Here is a 15,329-nt window from a genome sequence, read left to right as displayed (position 1 = left end):
GTGAAGGAAATAAGGTATGATTGATGAAATTGTCAAAAACTGATGTATAATATTTTAGGAACTCCTTCATACGTTAATGGCGATGGATAAAAGTTCGGAGCAAAGTATAAGAGAATCTAGCAAGGTCATTAAAAGCAACGTGTTTTATGTTCCGGAATATCGGGAAACGATACTCTCGCAGCTTCTTAATTTCGACGAACTCAAGATGTCACGGTTGGTAAAGAAATAAATATCCTTATATCACATTTAATGCGGCAACATGATGCTTTGAATAACGTTTTCATCGTTAATATAATATACCTTGTCGTATTATTACGTTTGATCGATCGGAGGGTAAAAATCAAGCGCGAGCAACCAAGGGACTCGGCGTCATTAGTCGGTCTTAGAGCTTACGTTCTGTAATTAAAATTAGGCGACAGTAAAAACTTGGCAGAAGTAATTAATAAGTTTCAAATGGTCTGCCAAGTTCTGAGACAGTAACGAGATTGAAAAGTTTGAGAAACGCGGAGCGGCGAACGACGAGTACTTGGCCCGTTGAGTTTTCCAAACTTAAATATATTTTCTCTTTGATTTTCAACGAATCTCGCTTCTTGCTTGTTCTCAATTTTACGCGAAAGGTGTTACATCCGTCAGCGTACTTATCTCGTTCGCGTTTCCCGACATCGAGCCCATTTTTATTGATCTGTCTGCCATTGTCGAGCCCAAAAACCAACTGTTTACCGAAAGTTTTATCTATCGCAGACAGATTGATTCACTTTCAGATCAATCGGTCGACTTCTTTGCCATACCTCTTTCCACCTCATCCTCTCTTTCCTTTTCTGTATTTTCTTTTTTCTTTTCTTTTTTTTTCTTCCATCCACCTCTACCAACACAGCACTATCCTTTTTTAGCTATTTCTTTTCTTCTTTTCACTGATTCTTTCATCCCCTATCCTTTCTCTCTTCTTTTTCTCGAATAACTCTCCCCTTTTCTCTCTTTTTCTACGTTTCTTGCCGGAATAAACAACTTTTATCGACCTTCCGGCCAAGCGAAATAGGGAAAGGCGGTGGGTGTTCAAGTTGCTACGAGTTTGACGGCTTTTCCTGGGATTTCTACGACGGAAATGTAAGGGCGCCGCGGTGTACCACTGCGATATCGTCTCGTCGCTTTGACGTCCCGGCGATGCCGAGGAAAACATAGTTCCGAAGACACTGTCAAACTTTCCCGTCAGCACCCCGCCACCCTGAAGTCTAAATTGATTAATTAACCGTTGCTGTTGCCACTCTCGGACGGCCAGAAATGTCGTCAAGTAGTTGTTTGCCTTATTGTTTATGCTCGTTGTTTTAAAGGTTTATTATTTTATATTTAATAAGATACTCGCGTAGTATTTGGTCGAGACATTTTTCATCAAAATTAAATCAATTCTTAGCTTTGTTTTATTCATTTATTTTTATACTATTTGTTCTTTTTCTTTTTTAATTTCGTTTTATCAAACGCACGCAAAGTCCAATCACTTTTATATTTTACGGATCATTATTGTCCAAGTACCATTTCCACTCTTTTAACCGCAAAACGAGAAATCCTTTTCAAAGATATGGATCGCAAGAACTGGGTTAGCTGCGAGACATCTTATTTAGCATTGTGTCAGCTCACAGAAGATCTTATTATCTTGGTACCACAGAGCCCCAAGGAGGATCTCAAGAAATATGTTGTTTAACTTCGCGTTTGCAGGAAATACCTGATCGACCTAGTAACGACCGCCCACATTTTTCTAAAGATGTTGGAACAGTTCTGCGCCAAGGGACAACGAAGTCTCATAGTACAGAAGTTGAAGAAAAAAAGACAGAAAAGTAAAAAGCACAAACGTAAGATGTGAATTTATACAAAGTTTGTGCCTCTTAAAGTCATATTCTCTCTCTCTTTACTTATTTTTTTCTTTAATATTTTTTTTCCAACCTTTCTAGCTGTATCACGAAAGGAAGAAACACCTGCTCCAAGCTTAGAGGATCGTTGGGACGATCTGGCACCGGAATTATCTGTGGTGATGCAAGGAGTTACGATACCGGAAATGATACCGTTTGACGCTACGCTTGACATACCCGTTGACAATCAAAAGTACATCTACTTTTATTTCATTCCTTTTATTACAATTTATCGCATTTGATTTATTATTATGCAAAATTATCTAATTTGTTTGTAGGAGTGATGCAATGAAGAGAATTCAAAAACTGTTACGAATGAGGCTTTATGAGAATGCCGTTGGACTTTTTCGAGCTTGTCGGTAAGAATTTGTAAAAATATTTTCGAATGTTACGTATTAATTATTAAATTACTTATTATTTGCTACGTAAAATACTGTTAGAATGTTTATCTAAAAAGTCCAAGCAAATTGGTTTTGTAAAATCTTGGTGTTTAATATTTTCTATAGATGATTGGAATTTTTTGCACGCGTTTTACAGCACTCCTGTATGCGAATTCTTGTTTTTTTTTGTTTTTGTTTTGAAGTTTACGATGAAAGAACTTCCTCATCGTGGTCTGGGTTACATCAGACCAATTAGAGCATATAATCGTGAATTCACGTGGTGACGCGAGGCGCTACTCGTCTTCTAATGTATTCAGGAAAAAGCCCAGTACCTTTTCCTTTGTTAGGAACCCTCGTCTTTTTTCAGCAAAGCACAATATACTCCGACGCTAGGTGGTGAGTGGCTTGGAGTAACCTCGATGTTGCGGGGAAGCCGACCTCGTGGAAGCTTTGTTTTAGCAAACAATGGGTCTCGGTGTAATGGGGTTAGAAAGTGAACGAGAAGTTCGGATTTATTCTCGTACAACCGATGAATTTTTGACCACTGCCGTTAGGAAACGCAGCTAGGACAAGGTTCGTGCTCGGATAAATTCACGCCAAAGCCTTTTGTTCTTTTTCATTTAAGCTTTTCTTCTTTGACTGGGAACTCCCGAATAGTTTTTAATACCGGCGTAAACGCTGACTTAAAAATAAAATTTTGTGAATCGAAGCTTGCGGGAGTCAAAGAACAACACAAAAGCAAACGAGAGACGTTAGACTCTTTATCGGTTTATTTATGGATGAAGTCTCGCGCGGAATATAATCTCTTTTCGAATCTTTATTCTTTTCTCTTTTTGTTTTTCTCTTTTTTTTATTTTTTTTATTTTTTTATTTTGATTCTCCCTTCGAAGTTTAGGCACCTCATTTGCATGAAGTTCGTAGTAAAATTTACATGGACTCTTCAGGCTAACGTAATCTTATTTTTCAAGGCTGTCCCCTCTACCTTTCGCTCACCTTTTTCAAGTACATTAGGCGAATGCATAAAATAACCGGAAGTATTTGCATAGCCTTTTGAAAACGGCGCTCTAATAAAATCGTCTCGTTAAATCATAGTTTTTAACATTGAATGATATAATTATTAGAATTTTCTACATTTTGTTACCATTATTATGTTTCACGTTTAAATGAGACAAGACTTTTCTTCACTTTATTTATCTCATATGGTTATTTAATCCTAATGTCTACGTTGAACTATTATTCGATTTTTTCTTCTCCCTTTCTTTCTCTCACTTTCTCTTTCTCCTCCTTTCTCCGTCTTTCCGCCTGTTTTATCAAACCCTTCAGACTCTCTCAACGTTCACTCTTTTCGATCACCTGGGCAATTAAGCAACGAACAGTTGGGCGTTTACACTACCGCAGATATTTACATTACATTAAATCTTAAAGGGATGCACGGCTCTTGTAACGGGAGAGTATACAACGGTTCAATTGGTGGTACCCATCCAGGTCTTTGAAGTTCTCCATCTACAAATGCGCTCGTGTGTCCCTTCACCAACTTGTTTCTATCTTCCACCTCGGTTACCCTTCCACCTCGAAAGCTTAATCGTCGTTTCGACTGTCTGATGAAAGCCATTCTTTGCGGGCAAACTCGTCAACGAACAAAGAGACTCTTTTGTTCCGTTCTATTGATTTATCCTGATGTTAATTTTTCTTTATCTCTAGAGTCTATCTTATTTTAACGAGCAATTAATTTATTTCTTTTTTATTCTACTTGCTAAAAAATAAATTTCCTTCCATGGAATATATCTAACAGATAGGCCGGCATCTATTTGATCGACCCTATCCTATAGGACTCCATCGTCATACTTGAGAAACTATCTTAACATTGCAGTTTCGTTTTGTAGAAAAGTAACTCGTCTGATGGAACAACAACTAAGTTACTTCGTTGAGATCCCGAGTGTAGAATAGGGAAGCTTCCATCGAAGAGGTTCCTGAATTGAAGCACGGCTATACTTTCCAGAACTATCCTTTTGGTACCTCCATCTCGCGGTTTCGTTTTATGCTGAAGCACCATTTCTGATGGAATAATAATTTCCTAACGAAATGGTTTCGGAAGTATCGATCGAGTAGGTATCTACTTATTTTATATCGAAAGTTCGTCTTCAAGTTGTTATTTTTTAACTTCGCATAATAAATTTTTTTTCTTTTTTAAAGTAAAACTTTAGAAGCCAGTCGTGAGTTAATATGAAAGTAAAGAAAATCAAAGAATAGAGAATAAAGAGTAAATAGTAAAAAGTGTTCAAAATGTTTTGTTAATAGAAATATAATAATAGTTATTTTAAAATGTTTAATAATTCCACTGCAGCGATAATTCGATTAGATACAACAATTTATGCGCTATTTCAAAGATATCTTGATCGGTTATTTATTATATTTTAGTTATTTGTATCATTTTTAGAAATAAAAGAGATGAAATTGAATAAACAACAATTATATTGCGTGTAGGTCTCACATATTCTTTTTTTTTTTTATTATACGTCCAATATTCTTTTTCAATGGAGTTACATATCGTCGCATGACTCGAAAGTTTCAATTCTTCTATTCTTCCCCATGTAATTTGTTTCATCTAAGATCGTAGCTATATCGCTTGAGAAAAGATTCTTTGCAATATTCTCTTGTCCAGTTTATGAGAGGTAAGATTTAACGTTGCTGGTATATAATAGAAGAGAGAGAGAGAGAGGGAGAGGCGATTCATGGCGACCTTGTGCACATAGTGGGATAAAAGGAAATGACAGTTTGTTGACCGACCCTTCTGTAATCTGAGTAAGGCGCGGGCAATATTAATAACACATTCACAATGTTACTGAATATTACGAGAATCGATACATATGTACACTTGTTCACATACATATACTAATATACTTACATACAAAATAACATACAAACGTTTTTCCCCTACACGATATTCAAGAACAAATATAAAAGTCCTCGGATATCCGGTATGTTCGATGAACCGACGAGATAAATGAGAAAAAACAAATACCAAGTAAATGTATAGGTATCATAATTTTCTTTCAATATTTGATTTTTCGATTATAGAATTATTTTCTATATTTATATTATCTCATATTACGTCTAACAGAATATAACGAAATATGATTCAAATAAAATATATTACTCTCTTGGAATATGTACATTCGATATTATTTAATAGTATAATAATTTGTACGTTGAAATATTTTGATCGATTCCTTTAGCTAGGAATATGCAAATTTAATATTATCTTTTACCAATTTATAGGGGTAGAAATATTTTGATCCTTTCCCTGTCATCAAACGTTATACCCGATTTACTCTGTTCTTTCAATTACGCTGATGCATCTCGACAAAAAGAGAGGAGTGGACTCTCACGTGTCGTCACCTACGGCCAATACCGAAATTGTTCGTTCGATCGTATGCAAAATCGGTGGCGTTGGCGTTTTAGAATAGCGCGTCTACTGAGAGAGACTCCTTTGTCGTGAAACTTCAAATCGAAGGATAATGGGGATTGTATGGTGGTGAATTTCTATTCAGACAGCCACCGACAGAAGCTGTCTCTCTTTCTCTCTCTCTATACGAGTCACTTCTTCAACCACTCGGAGAGTGTGTCCTCACTCTTGTGTTCCTCTTTTCTCCCTTTCGTTTTACCCTTCACCACCAACTCACTACCATCACCAACACCACCTTCACTTCTACCGGTACTTTCTTTGCTTCGCCGCCACCTGCGGAAGCTCCGCACCGTCCGCTTATTGGATTCACCCCTCAACCTGGGGATTTCGTACTTTCGAAAAGCTTCCCCAAGTACCAAGGGTTCTCTGACCCACGCGACAGCTCACTATATAACGGATTACGCTTCTCCTACCATGTAAACGAAACGAATCGTCTGTCTGATTTTCCTCTCAGAACCAACATTTCTACGAGAACCAATTACACTCAATTTTCCAAGTCGAAAGCTCGAAATTCGTTGACCTGTAATTGTATTTTCTTCTATTTTATTAATTTCTTTCATATCTAACTTTTTTTCTAATAAAGAAAACGGAGAGCATCTATATATGTTTCAAGTCAATAAAAATATTATTTATTTTAGTTATTGCCAGTGACACCGGTTATAAAGTGCTACATAAAAACACAAACGAATGTTTATTGTACATGCATAAAGTGTTCACACGAGATCGCATGTTTCTCTTTCACTAGCTACATATACCGTGAGAAAATAAATACTTGGAAAATCGTGACGGAATATAGATAACAGTAGTAAAAGAATTTTCCTTCCTAAGATATAGATGTATCCTCGAGGCAAATCTGCTGCTGGTATCGTGTTTTTATCCTTGATTCACGTCTCTGACTTTTTTCTCTTTCTCTCTTTCTCTACTGTAACATCTTCATTTCGACTTTTGGCATATTTCTTGATACAAGAGATGTCTCGTCTCTTAACTTTCATTACTTTTTTTCTTTCTTTTTGATTTTTTTTTTGTTACTTTATCTTTCCTTATTACACTCCCTTTTCTTTCTTTCTCTTTCGTATTCTTTTTTTTTCTTTTTTGTTTTCCTTTTTTTCTTCGTTTTTTTTTCTTTTATTAAAATTCAAGCCGAGTGAAATTTTCTAAGAGAGTCATCCCACTGGCAAGCAGAGAGCGCGTCAGGGTTAAGAGTGCTCTGCCATTAACTATACCCTTTTACTGAGACTTCTACCAAGATGTGATTTTACCTTTGTCCTCAAGTCACGTACGCAGACTTTCACCTTTCTTTCGATGTTCCTCCGCTCTCAGGAGGAATAGAAGCTTCCTAAAACGGTACGACATCTCTCGGCTTTTATGGAATTGCAATGTCTCCCACTCTTCCTCTTCCTTTCATTTTCTTTTTCATTCTCTACTACTTTCTTTCTTCTTTAGTGATCTTGATAAGAAATGATCGATAGCTTTCTTCTTGATTGTGGTGAAAGGAATTGGTTATCAAAGCGTTTTGAATAGAAAAAGTTCGAAATATTTGTCAAAAAGTTGCTGTTGTATCTTCATGAACTTCTATATTTATTACAAATCGATTCTTAATAGTACGAAAATAAAGAAAAAGCTGAAAAGAATGAGTTAGAATGGAAAATACTTTGAAATCTTGATGTAAACGATCGCCTTAGTGTCGAATAACGAGCATCTTCATAATTCGAGGAGATGTTCAGGTAAGGTAGAATTGCATCTGCGAGTTTTCTTCAAGAGAAAAAATACTCTTACCCTATTTCTCCTTGTTTCTTTTATCTTTATCTTGAATTGAACATCCGTGTATTCTCTTTATCTTTTCATTTGACTGCATCAAATTTTAACGTAGCTAGAATAAATTAGCTATTAATTTACTAGTATTACGTATTCAAATATTATTCGAATATTATTTGAATATTTTAATGCAATTAATATAACTTTGTTTTATCTACATCTCGTAATTACATATTTTCTATTATTATTCATGAATGAAAAAGGAAAGGGATTTTAAAATAATTAATTTTTTTAGCTTGAATTAAAAAGTAAAAACAGTTTTAGTTTAATAACAAAATATATATATAGTTATGAATATATAGTTATGAATATAATAAGGTATTAATAAAAAATGGAGAACACTTTAGGAAAAATAATGTACGGTAACACTATGGTCAATGAAAACTCAAATGGTGTCAAGATGGGGAAAAAAAGAGGATAAAAATAGTTGGGGTTGAAGCAGCACCAGGAACGCAAGAGTGTCCGAGGGTGAGATTCTCGGAGGGTGCGAACCACTCGACTTATAAGGAGTCGGACCTTGGTGTAGATTGTGGCATTGTTCACGAGACCTTCCACGTATGCCCTGTGCTCTCTTCTAGCCTTCGAATTTTCTCCCTTCGTGTTGCTAACACCTCTACTCGGAAGATAAGGAAAGTCGTCTGCGTTAAATGGCTTACGCTTTATTTGATCGTCTAATCTCTTCTTCCTATTAAGCGAGAACTCATGCCACCTGATTATTTTCTTATTCCTTGTTTGCTTGAAACACGGATTTCTAAATACGTGTATGTATACGAGCTTTATTTAATTCGGGAGAATTTGTTCGGTATTTTTAAAGGATAAAAGAAAAAGTTTCTTTTATTATCCGGCAATAAGATATTTAATCATGCAATAATTTTGCTTGCGTAAAAAATAAAACAGTAAGCGTAAAAATAATTATCAAATAAAGCAATTTTTTTTTTAAATATAACAGTACTTATTTTAGCAATTAATTGGAAACGAAATGACTATTAGGATTTTTTATAGGTATTTGAGATTCGTTGTATAACACGGAATAATATTACAACAAATTCTTGTATAGTCGAGACTCTTATTCCCTCGTATCCTTCGTATTTTCATTCTCTTTTTTTACCTCGAGTACATAATCGGTAGATCATACTTGACCTCTTGTAAGTATAATACTTTTTATAGCGAGAAGAAAGAATTATGGTTGTGATGAAGATCAGGGTTTGTACTCTCGCTGATAATACGTCACAATGCATTATTATGTATATTCAAAGTTGATACATTCTTGAATTATGTATGTATATGTATGTAATATATTATATATATGTATATATATATCTGTGAATATAGTGTGTGTACATAGATGCACATGTGTCACCTAAATGCATTGTAATTTATTCAAATGAATGTATGTAACGTCCTATCAATCACGTATCAGACGTGTATTAGAGATGCAATTAGATCGTAGTAAATTAACACAAATAATTGTATTATCGATAACGCATCTATATGTATATACTTAAGTATATATGTGTACATCTACAAACCGTACATCTATTATCAATTACTCTGCTAAATAATATACTATTTAATCTTTTTTCTTTTCCTCATAATTATTAGTACGTGACGCGTATTCAAATTCTGCTACGTTGAGTGAAATGTATGCACAACTGGTCACAAGTTATCATAAACTAATTCGAACAATTATACATATCTGTTTAAACCAAAAGGTGCGATGAAGTGTAATCGAACGTTGAATGAGCATACAGTAAGTCAATTATTTGGTAATCGCTTGTTATTAACGGCATTTATGCATATAACAGTGAATGGGTAATATGCTTGGTATGCCACGATTTTAACTGCGTGGCGCAGTAGGGAATATCGATGATTAGAAAATGGCGACGTTTGTTACAAATTAATGCTTAGTTATGCGAAAACGAATAATTTTACAAGATTATCAAAGTATCTGATAGATTCTTTTTGTCTTTTATTCTAATAAAATTATTTCTTTCTATCGTGAATTTTGAAACGTTCGTTTCAAATTTTATGTTTAATGTGACATCTCAAAATGTACGTAAGGATTTATTAATATAAAATCAAATGCAAGGTATGTACTTATCGTCGTATTCGTAGTAAAAGATGTCCAAGTAAATGTAACGAAATTATATTACAGAGAAGTCTGGCCAGAGAACGATTCCTTTGGAAGGGCTGATATACCGCCGGAGGAAGAATTTCTAGCACTCCGCGAAATCTTCTTTGCAGATCTCGGTGGTGAGTAGTTTTTACAAAATTAACATATTCGAGCTGGCTGAAAGCTTCGAGTTGCTTTCATATATTGCATTAGCATTTTAATTCCTTGATTTCTCCGCTACCTCGAGAACTGTGAGTTTCTCGAAACTTCTCTTTTCCTCTTTCTCTATTTTTTTTTCTTGGTGACTATTATTAAAAAAAAAAAAAAATGATCTCTCATAGTTATCGCATCGGTGTATTAATTTAAAAAATTGAAAACAAAAGAATTCAATTGTATTTATAACTCACTTGCAAGTAGTCGGTACATAAATTTATTTTATTGTTGCGACATACATATTTTGATTGGTTAAATTGACGTTGAAATTATAATAAAGATAAAAAGACCATTAGAATGAGAATGAGGAACATTTAGACCGATTAAATTAAAAAAGTAGAAGAGAAAAAAGAAAGTAGAAAGAGAAAAATGAGTGGAGCAGCATAGAGACGACGATCTCTTTGGACGTTTCGTTTACGATAGAGCAAAAATGTCTACCTTCGGTTCATTTAAGACTTTTTTTCCGCACCGAGGGTATTATCGCTATAACTTGGGTTTATAGCAAAAATTATGTGCTCCGCACACTTAGTCTCTTGAGAAAAGCACTGCCGGTGTTTCAGTTATCGTTAATCGTACGAAGATCTGAAAAGTGGAAATAGTTATTACGTTAATGCGTTAAATTGGAAATAATTTATTCGATTCTAGGAAAAAGTACTAAATGAATTTTCATTTTTACTCATTGTTGAAATTTTGAAGTCTCTATGATAAGACAAAAAGCTTTATACAATATATGAAATATAATTTTAAATTAAAATTTCACATGTGAATTTTGTGACCAAAGAAAATCTTGTTCTTAGAAAACAAAGTCAAAATCGACTTATTTATCGCAAAGATGTTAAATGCTGTAAAACGTATAAATAGTCAAATTCACTCGAGGGAGCTTTTGGAGGAACAGTGTGTAATAACCGGAACATATATCATGAGACAAAATTTAATTAAACGCGCCCCTGCTATTTATTTCATCTTTCTAATTTATGTATGAATAACTACGTTCTTTCTCGTTCGGCATTTATTTCTATTTTATTATATTCATACGTTTGCATAATGAACTGATCATTTCTAAATATTTTTTTTTTTTTTTAAATTCACTTTGTCGTATAGTTTATAAACGCACACTTACCGATTTGTTATAATTAGTATACTTTGATCCTCCAATAGAACTATTTTTTCAAATTTTGTTTAACACATATATTATTTACCTTCATTATATTTGATATTATTTATTATTTTTTGTTAGTTTTTAACGATAGAACGACTCTAGTAAAATGATTCGATTCTTATCATGGTAGCTAGGTACTACAATACATGCTCGAACAATAGAGAAGAACAATACGTAATTTAAGAGTCGCTTGTTAAGCGTTAATGATTTACTTTGCTGTGTAAACAAATGCATTGACGTAGCATATAAAAGAGATTGCCCTGTGATTTTCGTGGCTACTATATTAGTAACTTTGAAAGAAAATATCGTCAGAGTAACGATGCTCTGATCCTAGTTCTCTTATTTCCTGTAGCTCGCTAGATTTAACGATCGCTATCAATTGACGTTAATTATAATTAATATGTATATTTATTAACATAGAAAAAATAATGATCGATAAATATTATTTTTTCAACGTAGTAAAATTTCTCATAAATTTACAATAGTTTTCTTCTTTATCGTTTGATCATGAAAATAAAAACACATATAGACGATTTTGAGTAGTAGATTCGTCGATTACTTTTAGTTTATTTTCTTTACCACACTCATAATTTCTCGTTTACATGGATTGCACCACCGCGTTTACTTTCTTTTAGTTTTCCTCTTATTCTTTTTCACGAATGTCGTCAGGATAAAAAATGGTTACGATGTTATGAATTACAACTCGTAGTCTTTGTGTTCCTTTTTTCGTTTTCTCTCCCTCGAGTAACTCGCGCTAACGATGCTTCCTCTCTTTCTCTCTATTTTTGTTGTTTTCTTCTATCGTTGGACGTATAACGACGACTACGACGCTAGCACGATCGGTTCGTTCTGTGTGGTAGATACCAGTGAAACGATGAAGTCGTTAAATGTTAATCCTTCTTTTATATCTTACGGCTAGTGCGCATCACTGGTATAGCTATCATTCAGTCTAGGCAATGTTGAGTTTATTTAAAACAACTCTGCTGACACCTCAACAGTTTTATTTTATGACGTGAACATTCTATTGTATCTTTCGTTATTCAAAATCTCACAATTAATTTATTTATTATTGTTTAATTTTTCATATTAGAGATCGATATTATCATTTACGTATTAGATATGAATTTATCAAAGAAACTTATATATTTATCTTATTTATTTTACTTTTTTTTATTTTTATAAAATGAATCAAACAAACGAGAATAGAAGGCAAAGAAAGAAAAATAATAAGAGAATGAAAAAGGAATTAATCATGGTGAAACATTATTTTTATTTGTTTTTTTTTCCGTCTTCTTCTTCTTCTTTATTTTTTTCGTTTCACATTTATTCTCCAGACGATTTTACCAAGCGAAGTAAATGTTTTTCATTAATCTTTCACAACTCGTTCCCTTCATTGTCGACACGTAGATTCGTAATTTGGTCGACTTACACTAGGTAGATCGGTAAATTCGTTAGTACAGTTTGTGGTTTACACGCTGCGTTTCATCATACCAGTCTGCGGTGCTATATTTGTGACCTCCTACATACCTCTCCGAAAGCTTTGTGAGTCTAATTACGAAGGCGTACATGATACACATCACGAACATGTTACCTCCGTCTAGTTTCTTTACGTACTTCCACATACCCCTTTGCATAGCGTTACCCCTTTCATTTTGATATGTCTCTTTACATGAAACTATTTTTCTTTTCTCTTCTTTTGCTCTACTTTTCTCTCGCGTATTTCGCGTTATTAAAATTTCTCCGAGTTTGACTCTCTTTCATTCTACTTTTTTTTTCTCTTTCTCTGACTTTCGTTAGACATTTATACCATAAATAATTAAAATAATATATTTTTCTAAATAAGCTCGATATATTTATTGACTTAAAATTAATATTAATTTATAATAAGTATTATACGTTAGTTTTCTATTTGTTACATTAATATATTGCGGTTTAATTCGTAAATTTATTGTACCAACTCGTTACGACTGTTTTCTGTTTCAACATAGTTTGCTTACCAACTATTTATTCGCTCACAAATTAGACTTTTTCCTTTTTCTCGCCAGACTACTACGTTAATTGTATGGGGTATCCGTAAAGTTTCTTTTTCTCGAGTCCCTTACTTTTTCTCTTGCTATCTCTTTCTCTCTCGTTAATTGTTTTCTTTGCTTGAAATTAAGATTTATAGTAAAATCTACGAGTATCCATGTCTACAAATAATACGACGAAAAAGATAATCGATAATAATTTGTCAGAGGTTTTTCATCCAGATATATTATTATTATGAGTACGAAGTCATCCCCGTCCTCCTTCCCTCAGCTAGTCAAACTTATCGCTAGTAATATACTTATTCGACTATTTCTTTTTCCTTTTCTTTTTCTTTTTTCTTTCCTCGTTCTCTTCAGAAAGCACTTTATTTATTCACGTTCAAGGATAGCACAGAGAAAGAAACTCATATACATATATAAGAAAAAATATACGTTTCATCGGGTTCGTATCTGCAGGCGCCAGAAATAGCAATGTCATGTGTCTGAGATGAGAGGAAAGGAACGAAGAAAGATTCGCTTGCGATTTTTTTTCCATCCTTATTGAGCCTACTCTTCTCTTATTTTCCTTTTTACCTTTCACCTTCCGGCTACGAATCTAACTTGTTAGTCCGAATACGTGACGAATAAGGAGAAATAGCTATAGAATGAACGAGAAGAGTGAGAGAAGGAAGAAGAGAAGAAATATAGAAAGTAAAAAAAGAAAGATGAGGGAAGAGGGGTAGAAAAAAATAAAATTCTTCTCACCTTCTTTCACTTCGGAGGTCGAAGGTTTGACGAATGAAGACCGAATTGGAAGTCTAGCCATTTTTAGAGTCAGACCAAAGAAAATTTGCATATCTTTTTTTCTTTTTCATTTTCTTTCTCTCTCTCTTTCTGAACGACGATCGATCGTCCTCATATGTCTGAAGACCCTCCTACTTCATCCTTCTTTTTTTCATCCCTCTTCTTCTCACCCCTCTTCTTATTCTTCTTCTTCCTTCAAGGATTTCTGAAACCACACTCCATAACTTAACACTTTAGACGGAAATTCGCGGTTCATCCTTGTTGTCTCTCCCGCTATTTCTACCTCTTCCCCCTCCTCCTCCTCCTTCTTTCATCTCCCCTTTTTGCCGATTCGTGAATGTATGTATACGCATTCGTACGCAGAACGCGTCGAACAGAACGATATTCTATGCGTTGGAACTTACTCAAACGGTATGCTGATGAAAATGGGGTGTCTTCTTTCAAATAACCTTGCTTATTTGTTTACCCTCTCGACAATTTTTCTTCTACTTTGTCCCTCCATACCCTCCTAATGCTTTCAAACCGTTCCTTGCTACAGAACGTGCAAGTTTTACACTTTAAGAAAATACTTTGCTTCAATTCCTATAAGCGACACTTGGCTGTTATTTGTTCTGGTAGATTTCGAAATGAATTATGTATATATAAATATATTGTGTGTTATTAAATTTGATAAAAATAGCAAAAAGATTTATTGAAAATACAATTATTAGAACCTTGAATAAATTCTCGCTGTTTTTGTACAAAATAAAAACTTTATTTAAAATATAAGGAACAAAAACGTTTGCACGATACGGTGCAAAAAACCTTTTCTTTTCTGCCGTTGAAGCAGTAATTCACACGTGACAAACGCCGTACAATGTCTCGGCTTCAATTCATATGGCACCCAAGTTCCTTGCTTCTGGATCATTCCTAATATTTTTAAACGTTTTGAAACAGTTGACTCATCAACTTGTAATGTTTTTCCAAGTTCTGCTAGCGTCTGAGATTGGTCTTTATCGAGTAATTCCTCCAATTCTTTGTCTTGAAATTTTTTTGGTGCGCCAGAACGTTCTTTATCCTCAAGTTCAAAACCATTATTTTTGAAGCGTCGAAATCAGTCTCTGCATGTCGTAGCCGACAGAGCATTCTCACCATAAGTTTCAACAAGAATTCTATGTGCTTCAGCTGCCGATTTCTTTTGAATGAAGTAGTGCAATAAAATTCCCCGCAAATAAACTTTAGTTGGCACAAAAGTAGACATTTTCAAAACTAATAAAAAATTACTTTGTTTACACTAAAGTGAACTTTCATACACTGAAATTTCAGGTTAGATACAGTACTTCCTTGCAAGTGCGTTACCATTCGAAATTTCAAGCACGGAGTACTGCTATTGCCATCTGATGAAACAGCAAGAACTTATTCAAGGGCCTAATATTTATATAAATAATTTTAATTTAAATATTATATTTAAATGATTTATTCTTGAATATTAA

At 34.1% G+C, this 15,329-nt stretch overlaps 1 protein-coding gene across 1 annotated transcript in view; it reads left to right on the top strand.

Annotated features, from left to right (window-relative positions):
* timeout (circadian regulator timeout) overlaps window positions 1-15,329 on the top strand; it is a 166,786-nt gene that overhangs the window by 6,574 nt on the left and 144,883 nt on the right. The window contains 5 exon segments of the mRNA XM_015334897.2: window positions 59-213; window positions 1,711-1,844; window positions 1,944-2,094; window positions 2,180-2,260; window positions 9,718-9,815. Of these exon segments, the coding sequence (XP_015190383.2) occupies window positions 59-213; window positions 1,711-1,844; window positions 1,944-2,094; window positions 2,180-2,260; window positions 9,718-9,815 (619 nt within the window).

The sequence above is a fragment of the Polistes dominula genome, unplaced genomic scaffold (genome assembly GCF_049000335.1).
Source record: "Polistes dominula isolate Pdom_NZ unplaced genomic scaffold, Pdom_raw_medaka contig_31, whole genome shotgun sequence".
Classification (NCBI taxonomy): Eukaryota; Metazoa; Arthropoda; class Insecta; order Hymenoptera; family Vespidae; genus Polistes; species Polistes dominula.
The sequence above is the reverse complement of the archived record's forward strand: the minus strand, read 5'-3'. Positions and strand labels throughout refer to the sequence as shown.